The sequence below is a fragment of the Thermobia domestica genome, chromosome 2 (genome assembly GCF_964235325.1).
Source record: "Thermobia domestica chromosome 2, izTheDome1.hap1.1, whole genome shotgun sequence".
In the NCBI taxonomy this organism is placed as follows: Eukaryota; Metazoa; Arthropoda; class Insecta; order Zygentoma; family Lepismatidae; genus Thermobia; species Thermobia domestica.
This window is the reverse complement of record NC_137455.1, coordinates 325,369,368-325,379,163: the sequence shown is the minus strand read 5'-3', so window position 1 is coordinate 325,379,163 and position 9,796 is coordinate 325,369,368. Positions and strand designations below refer to the sequence as shown.

General features: G+C 39.4%; 1 protein-coding gene across 1 annotated transcript in view; it reads left to right on the top strand.

Moving 5' to 3' along the window:
* The first annotated feature begins 3,648 nt into the window (after positions 1 to 3,648).
* Positions 3,649 to 9,796, top strand: part of LOC145679507 (pickpocket protein 28-like) — a 46,921-nt gene continuing 40,773 nt past the window's right edge. The window contains exon 1 of the mRNA XM_081750086.1: positions 3,649 to 3,767. Within this exon, the coding sequence (XP_081606212.1) occupies positions 3,649 to 3,767 (119 nt within the window). The remainder of the gene's footprint in view (positions 3,768 to 9,796) is intronic.

Below are 9,796 nucleotides of genomic sequence, written 5' to 3'. Positions count from 1 at the left end.
GATACAACAATTTAACATTTTATAGAGGGAGCTCGAAAGATGGTTTAAAATAAAAACAAATAAGAAGAAATAGCGGTATGTTTCTGTCACTTACAAATCCAGCTTAAAATGAAGATAGGTAGCCCTGTAAACGTAGACAGAATAGCAACTGTCTTTTCGCAAGTACTACAGTGAAACCTCTATCAACGGACATTTCCCGTAACGGATATATTTTGTAATCCCCAAACACTGTAATAGGAAAAAATATATTGATAAACCTCTCTAAAGCGGACACTTTCTAGTACGGACACGGACAGCCTTTCTTGACTTTTATAGGTATTATTTACCTCCGTATTACGGACACTTTCTCTAGAAACAAGTTGGAAAGTGCAGTAAAAATACATTCTTAGTAATTCATACATGTGTCATCAAGGATGCATTGTGACATTTTGACTCCTCAACTGGCTGCTCAGTAACCCAGACGAAGTAGTAAGTAGTAGCAAGTGTAAAGAGCAGAGAACTATATCATCTTATTTCCATGTGCCTCGAACATAGAGTATTGGGTGGCGGAGGATAATTCAGGCATTTTTGTAATATTCGTAAATACATGATTCATGCAAAAATATTTGTTTTCTAATTGTGTATTACCGTGTTTACTAATTTACGTCATAAAATATTGAAACCTCTCTAAGGCGGACACCTCTCTATAGCGGACAATTTTTGATTCCCCATGCCTGTCCGCTTTAGAGAAGTTTCACTGTACTACATAGCACGAGTCTTTGGACTTCGCACGTGGTTGTTTGTTTCTCCTACGCTTCTATACGAATAATGTTCAAGGTTTCGCGAGACCCATTGCTTTCTGTCTCTCATACGCAAACATTAAAAAAAGCTCAGTATAAATTATAGGAAATTTTAAGTTCAGAATCTAAATTGCAAAATTTTAAGGTAGTCATTTAGGCTTAATGGCTTAATACATATAACATTCTAAAGGGTAGACGCTGTCTACCCTGTGTCCCCTTAGGCCTTGCCACTGCGTTAAACTCAAAATCAAAACTCAACATATACCTCTTTTTATTTAAAAATATTGTGTGGTATACAATATGCGGAATCCAAGATGGCTACTATGATGTATACTAAATCATTTAACGCAGTTTCTACACCAATGCCAAATTGTAACATTTGCTTTTCCTCCGTCTATGCATCTCTTTGCTACTGCCCTATCATGATACGTTTTTTCTATTAGATACATGTGTCAAACCTAGCACACACTGTCTCAAACAAATGATGTGTAATAAATGAGTTCACATTCTCATTTGTGGGAATATTCAAGCCTAAGTTGAAGTGTAAAATCACAACCTTTTACATTTAAAACAATATTGTGTGATATGCAATATGGCGGAATTCAAGATGCCTTCCATGGTGACCACACTCCAAATCAATGCAGGTTTTGCAATAATACCATTTGTAACATTTATTTTTCCTCCGTCCGCGCATGTCGTTATTATTGTTCTGTCCCAATACTTTTTACTAACCCTGTATGCAGATCCACATATGTATTCTCACAGTAAAATTAAACTAAACTTTTCCACAGAATATTTTTCATACTATACTTTGATCCAGGGGTAGAAATGGAATTTTACAAGTAAGGAGAAAATCAGCAATAGATAAAGTTTGATTGGGCTATGTCACGAGAATACAAACTCAGAAAGACAGGAGTCAGGGGCAGACTGGCCATAGCCGTTAGGCTGCAATCGCGGCCTAGGCCATCTCAGAAAAAAATATGAAACAATAAAGAAAGAAAGAGAAAGAAAGAAAAGCTAAAACAGAAAAAAGCTAAATAATTCGGTAGATAACTGTTATTATGCTGCCAATACACACTCCTCTTCCATCCTTTCATCAATCAGTAAGTTATCTTTTTCAATAAGGTCCTTTTGTTACTGGATTTGTGGCTAGCTCCATCTTTCACTATGGTCTTTTATGATCAGAAACTGTGATTTAGTTTTACCTGGGGCCTTCGACCCTTCTTTCAATATATTGGACAGTTGGGATCTTCTTACATTACATTGAGCAGTTGTGGCCCTGAGTCCTCTATTCATTATATTGGGCAGTTGGGGACCTTCTTTCATTTCATTGAGCAGTTGGGCTCCTAGGCACAACTTTATTCATTATGTTGGGCAGATGGGGCCCTTTCACCGTTGAAGACTGGGGTCTGGTTTGTAGCGGGGTCCATATTTAACCACAGGCTGATTGGTCCTTTATGGATGTTAATACATCTTGTAGGTCTATATTTGATAACTCAAAAATGGAAAAACGGCGTATTTTTAAAAAATTATTTTCTACCAAAAACGTTTACAAAATTGCAGGAGAAAATAGTGGAAGACGGCAAGAAAGTGGGCATTTTCAGCATAATGGTTGATTCTATTTAAGATGTTTCAGTGTTGAATAAGCTTACTATAGCAATTCTCTGCGTTGTAAGCGGTCAAGTATTGGGGCGGCTGTTAGCAGTTGTCGTAAAGAGTGACACTATAAGACAAGTAACTTAAAATGAAAACAAAAGAGTACTTTGTGCCAAACAATGTTTTGATCTCTGATATTGTAAGTTGCTCTTTTGATGGAGCTGCTAACTTGAGTGGATGCTATAAATGAGTTGAAGCATTACTGGAGAAGGATAATCCTGAAATCATTTACACCTAATGCATGGCTCATGCTCTTAATTTGGCTATGACAAATTTGACTGAGTAGATCCCTGAAGCTACAAACTTATTTGGTGTGGTTGAAACCAGTACCGTGTTCTGTCTGAATAATACTACAAAAGAAAGAATGTTTGGAAGAAAATGATTGAACAAGCCACGAGGAACATGACAAACTACGAAAAGTTCAACAAGTTGGTGCAACACGATTGTGGAGCAAAAACTAGGCATTGAATACGGTAGTCGACACTAACGAGTTTCGCTACGAAACATGAAGCCAAGACGAGACGACTGTCTATCATCATCAAGATTTCTTTCATTTTTATTGTTCCTCAATGATGATGTACAGGACAGAAGTTTTAATGGGAAATCAACATTTTAAGCTACACTTTGCTGAATAAATTGACAGAATTTAACACTGTAATGATGTGCTCTGTGTTTCAGGACTTGTTTACAGAAACGAAGCATGTTTCAAAATACCTGCAGTCTCACGGATTGAACTATCGTACAACCTCGAGACTTGTAGACAACTTGCTGCAGTAGCTTCAGAAGAAAATAGAGGCAAAAGATATCTGTTTAAGCTTTACGCAAATACAAAAATATTTTGTGTGAAAAAACAACAGCTTGTGCAATCTGGTGTAGAGATAGCAATGCAAAAAGACTTTCCGCCCAGAAGAATCTTAAAGAAGAAGAAAATGTCAGGAGAGCTTGCGGCAGTTGAACTGGGAAAGAACTTAAATATAAGTGAAAATGATTTATTCAGAATAAAAAAACTTCAACGAAAATTTTGAATACAGCTGTTACATGTGTCAGTGATAGATTTCAACAGCCAAGTGAACTCAAAATGCTGGATCCAAGCACCTTTCGGAAATCGGGAAGAATGGTATGTCTGCAGGAGCTTTCAGAGTTCTTGCGAAAAAACTAAATATAAAATATGAGGAAATATACAAAGATCTCCAGCAGTTTTTTGTAGTGTATTATGTCACAAAACGTTCTGGTTTTTGATGATCCTGAAGAGAATGATTCCCCTGAATCCGTGGAAGATGATGATGATTATGCATCTGAGATGGAACATTTTGGATGGGATTCACAGCAAGAGTTATAATGATGCTGCAAACACCTTGTGTAAAAAATTTTTGTCATGTGCAGGGAAAATTTTGTACCAATTTCTGTCAGTCTAGTTGTTTTAGTAATTTATACATTGCATACAAACATGCGTTGTCTCTACCATGCACACAAGTGACATGTGAAAGGTGCTTCTCAAAGTTAGAGAGTAAACAAATCTCAGAGCTAATTTGTGTGAAGATATTTTGGACATATTTTTACTAATGAAAATGGAAAGAGATATCTTAAATTTAGTGTCTGTGAACGAAGTTATTCAGGAACTCTGCCATTCATAATCTGAACTGAAAAGAATCTTAACGTTTTAAAATTATTAGTTTTTTAGTTGTTCAGCAGTGTTTTTCATTTTCAGTAAAACGTCGTGTTCATTCCAGAGTCAAAAGTTATTATTAGTTGTTTGTTACAATTTTCAGTAGGCTGTTCTGTTTTTTCCATAGTAAAAAGCTATTGGCTACTATTTGTTTAGTGTTTCAGCTACTATACAGAGTGTGTCTAAAAAGTCCCATGACATACGGTAACTCTCTTATTATCAGAGTTACAACAAAATGTAGGAGGGGAAACCGTCTCCAAATATAATGTTTTCAATCTAAAGTGCAAGAATTTTTCAAATCGGACAAGCCGTTTGGGCTGTACGCTCCATATGCGCATAATGTTACATGAAAATGCAACGTTACCATTTACCTGGACCCAGAACATAAATGAATGAAATTACTGTCTATTAAAAACTTTGTTTGAAGACGGTATCTCCTCTTACATTTTGTTATAACTCTGATAATAACAGAGTTATCCTAAGTCAAGGGGACTTTTTAGACACCCCGTTTTCTCTGTATATTTCTCTTTCGACAGTGCTTTGACTTAATTCAATATTGATTTATGCATTGATCTATTTTGAAATTTCACCGAAATTTGTCTGCAGCGCGGCTGTATAAGGTAGACCAGGTTTGTTTCAGGGAGGCATGAGCCCCCGAGCTCATAGCTGGTTGCGCCACTGATTGTACGATATTTTAGAAATTGCTATTATAGTCTGAGAGCCCTCCATGGTAACCGCGGCCTAGGTCCTAATACACCCAGTCCGCCTATGACGGGAGTGCAAGCAAACTTTCATGGAGAACGACTTAAGCAAAAGCGATAGTTGCAAACCAATCAACAAGCTAACAAAACTAATATCACCATTCAAATTTCCTTTTTGTTACTAATAACCACAGATATATTTCCTTCTTTTGCACAAACACTTCAATTTACTAAGAGGACAGAAACTCATTGTGCATGCTTGATGTCCAATGTTGCTTTGATTTAAAGCTTTTTACCCGTGAAACAGTATTTACCGGCCCTTTTGACGCGGGACCTTCCTGACTTAAGCCACTTTGACGCGACGCCCTTTTGACTCAGGCCCGGCTGACGATTGGCCGTTTTAACCCGTGCCTTTTGTAGCGGTGCCCCTTTGACCAGGGCCCGTTTGACGTAGTTCCCTGTTGACTTGGGCCATTTTGTCGCAGAACCCTTTTGACCCAGGCTCTTTTGACGCAGCGTCCTTATGACTCGGGCCCTTTTTTCGCGGAGACCTTTTACCTGGGCCCTTTCGACATGGGGTTGTTTTCACTCAGACATTTTGTAGCCTGACCACTTTGACCCGGGTCCGTTTGACGCAGGGCCCTTTTGACTCGGGCCCTTTTGTCGTGGGACTCTTTTGACCGAGGCCCTTTTGATGAGGCGCGTTTTCATTCGGCCCCTTTTCGACTCGGGCCCTTTTGTTGCGTAGTCATTTGGCCCAGGCTCTTTTAACACCGGGCAGTTTGACTTAGCCTTTTTGTAATGGAGACCCAATTCAGCTGGGCCCGTTTTACGCTGAGCCCTTACGATTCGAGACCTTTTGTCGTGGGACACTTTTGACCCGGGCTCTTTTCATGAGGGGCGTTTTGATTCGGGCCTCTTGATTAAGGCCTTTTTGTTGCGAGGACATTTAATCGCCCATTTGAGGCAGGTCCGTTTGACTCTTGCCCTTTTGTAGCGGGCCCCTTTTGACACGGGCCTGTTTGACGCAGGGCCTTTTGACTCGGGTCCTGTTGTCGTGGAACCATTTTAACTCGACCCCTTTTTATGAAGGGCGCTTTGATTTGGGCCCTTTTGACTCAGGCCCTTTAGTTGCCGAGATCTTTTGACCCGTGACCGTTTTGACTCGAGTTCTTTTGTAGCGGGACCCCTTTTTGACCCGAACTCGTCTGAGGCAGGTTCCTTTTGACTCGTGCTCTTTTGTCGTGAGACCCTTTTGACCCTTCTGTTTCGATGAGGGTCGTTTTGATTCGGGCATTTTTGACTCCTGCCCTTTTGTTGCTGAGATGTTTGACCGAGCCCTTTTGACTTGTGCCCTTTTGTTGCGGAGACCTTTTGACCCGGACCCTTTTGACGTGGGGCCGTTTTGACTCGGGTCTTTTGTAGCGGGGCCATTTTGACCAGGGCCCGTTTGACGCAAGGCCCATTAGTCGCGAACGCTTTTGATCCAGGTCCTTTTGACGAAATGTGATATGACTCGGGACCTTTCTTGCGGAGACCTTTTGAACCGCGCCCTTTTGATGTGGGGCCGTTTGACTGGGCCCTTTTCTGGCCACGATCTTTTTTGATCCGGGCCCGTTGGACACAGGACCTTTTGACTTGGGTCCTTTTGTTGTGGAAATCTTTTGGCCGGATACTTTTTACAAGGAACGTTTCGATTCGGACCCGTTTGACTGAGCCCTTTTGTAACGACGCCCATTTTTGACCCGGGCCCGTTGGACACAGGACCTTTTGACTCGGGTCTTTTTGTTGTGAGACCCTTTTGGCCAGAGACTTTTTACAAGGGGCGTTTTGATTCGGGCCCGTTTGACTCAGGCCCTTTTGTTGCAGAGGCCTTTTCACTCGGGCACTTTTGACGCGGGTCCGTTTTGACTCGGAACCTTTTGTAGCGTGGCCCCCTTTACCCGGACTTGTTTGAGACATTTCCCTTTTTACTAGGACTCTTTTGTCTTGGGGCCCTTTTGACCCGGCCTTTTAGATATGGGTCGTTTTGATTCAACCCCTTTTGACTCGGTCCCTTTTGTTGCGGTGACCTTTCAACTCGGTCCCTTTTGATGCATGGTTTACTCGGACCCTTTTGTAGCGAGGCACCTTTTTGACACGGGCCCTTTTGACGCAGAGCTTTTTGACTCGGGTTCTTTTTTGTGTGATCCTTTTTTCCAGGGCCCTTTTTATGAGGGACGTTTTAATTCGGGTGCTTTTGACTCAGGCCATTTTGTTGCGGAAACCTTTTCACCCGGGCACATTTGACGCGGGGCCTTTTTGATCTGGCCCTTTTGTAACGGGTCCCTTTTGTCGCGCGTCGTTTTGACTCGGGCCTTTCTGTGTTTGCCCTTTTGTCTGCCCTTCTGACATTGAACCCTATATATAAGGCAGCAGCTGATATACCAGGGACAGGGGGCCTGGTGGAGTATGAGTAAATCAATGATCGATGGATCCAGGACGCAGTAAAATTAATTACACCACTGTTCATATCTCTCTCTTTCTATTCTCTCAACATCATGTCTGGAGATGAATGTTCTGACTAATGGGCTACAGCGGCGAAAGACGATATATGCTATCAATATTAATGTTATGGATTTTAACTTAACATATATAGGCCAATAAAATGAAAAACTCTATATCGGTATCCCCCCCCTTCGTTGGAAAAATCCTGCGGGCGTTAGTGATTATGATGTTTCTTAGTTACTGTATTATATTGTTCTATATACGGAATAAATACTTCTGTGTTTTGTATAATAATAAGAACCTTATCTACATTTATTACGGTCCTTGCTTTACGACAGCGAAACATATTCACCTTTCAGCGTAATCAGTTTCCATTCTCAAATAATTACAATGAGAGGAATGAAATAATTCACGCACACATTTAGGACTTAGAAAAGTGCCCTGCGAACATGTCGTAGTAAAGTCCTGAAGAGTGAAAAGCTCTAGTAGCAGTTGTTAGCAGTTATTAACTTAACATATAAGACAGTTAATTGAAAAACTGAAAATACGAATATTTTCAGAAAGGACAGTGAGGTGATGCTTCTAATCTATGCCTTTAGTTCCTTTACCTACGTTATTTCCTTAGTCAAAATAAAAACTCTTCAAAATTAATCACAATTTCTTATGCAACCATCCCTTCTTTAGAGTACTGCGCGGTCACATACCCGTCACGGCGATGTAAAGGCACTTTTGGAGACGAGGATACATATATATATATATATATATATATATATATATATATATATATATATATATATATATATATATATATATTTGGCTTTGGCTAGCTGAGGCTCCACACTCAGACCCCTGTGTTTGCTCGGCCTACGGCCTCGTATGTCTTAGGTATGAGCCTTTGCATCAAGAGTGAATTTTGTGCATTTGCTCTTTAATTACATTTCCTGGATTTGGCACAGTTGGGGGCTTCGCCCCCCGACCCTCACGGTTAATCGGCCTACGGCCTCACACCTCTTAAATCCGCAATTCTACTAAATTTTAATTTTTTTTCCTATTTCAACTATCTAAAAGATAAGATTTTGTATCTCAAGAAAACTCCCATTTAAATAGCATGGGAATTATTTCATCCCCCTTTAGACTCCTAAAAAAAATTAAAATATTTACTTTTGGCAATTTTCCTGTAGGTTAGTCCTGGAAGGCTACAATCATGCCTAATTTCATCATTCTAATCCTGCCGGAAGCACCTAAACATTTTGGGGTGTAGAAGACGTCCCATATAAATAAAGTGTGAAAGATTTTTCAGTTCTCCATAAAACCACTCTACTATTGGAAATGTTCATTTCTGATGATTCACTTAGGTAACGCTAACGAAAACATACAAGCATACCGAATTTCAAGTTTCTATTCCAATTCCAAGTACCTAAAATATGTGATTACAGGTCCAAAAAAGGCCCATTTAAATAACATGGGGAATTTCTTCATCACCCCTTTAGACCCTCTAAAAATTAAAAATATTCACTTTTGACAATTTTTCTGTCGGTTAGTCCGAAAAAGCTCCAACCAATCATGTCAAATTTAATCATCGTAACCCTACAGGAAGTGCTCAATAATTTGGGGGTGTAAAAGGTGTCCCATATAAATAACATGGAAAAGATTTTTCAGCTCCCTATAAGACCATTGTAAAGTTGTATTTTTTATTTTTATTGATTTACTTAGGTAATGCTAACGAAAACGTACCAACATACCGAATTTCAAGTTTCTATTCCAATTCTAAGTACCTAAAACATGAGATTATAGGTCCTAAAAAAGGCCCTTTAAATAACATGGGTAAAGTTTTCATCCCCTCTTTAGAACCCCTAAAAATTAAAAATATTCACTTTTGGTAATTTTCCAGTGGCTTAGTTCCGGAAAGCTACAATCATGACAAATTTAATCATTGTAGCCCTACAGGAAGTGCTCAATAATTTGTCAACTCATGTAGTTATATATATATATATAGCAAAAGACTGAAGGTCTGTCTACAGACTCGTTGGTTCGAATCCAGGTCTCATCCCGCCCCCGGATCTTTGGGAGACATTTTAGCGTAGTTTTCTTTCTTTAGGGGTTCTTGTTTTAAAAAATTAGAAAAGAAATTCCGCTGTGCATTGGAATTATCTCTATTATTTCAATGTAGACAAACACTGAAAGGTGAATTTGGGGTCCGGTTGAACACAACCTGATCTTAACCAATTAGATCCCACGTCAATTCTTCAGTTTTTTCAATAGCAAAGCCATGGCGTCCTTAGCCGGGGTTTTTATACCCCGGTGGGAACGCTACATATTTTAACGTTAGTTCATAGGTATGTATAAGTGGTAAACACCAAATTTTTATGAGATTCTACAGAGTGGATTTTCCAATTGGAGTTCTTTCTCGAAGAATAAGGTCAAACTTGTGCCTTGTAACGTGAAAATGAAAATTTAATTCAACTCTGATAAATTTATTTAGACCTATATCAAAATTTAATGTTTTA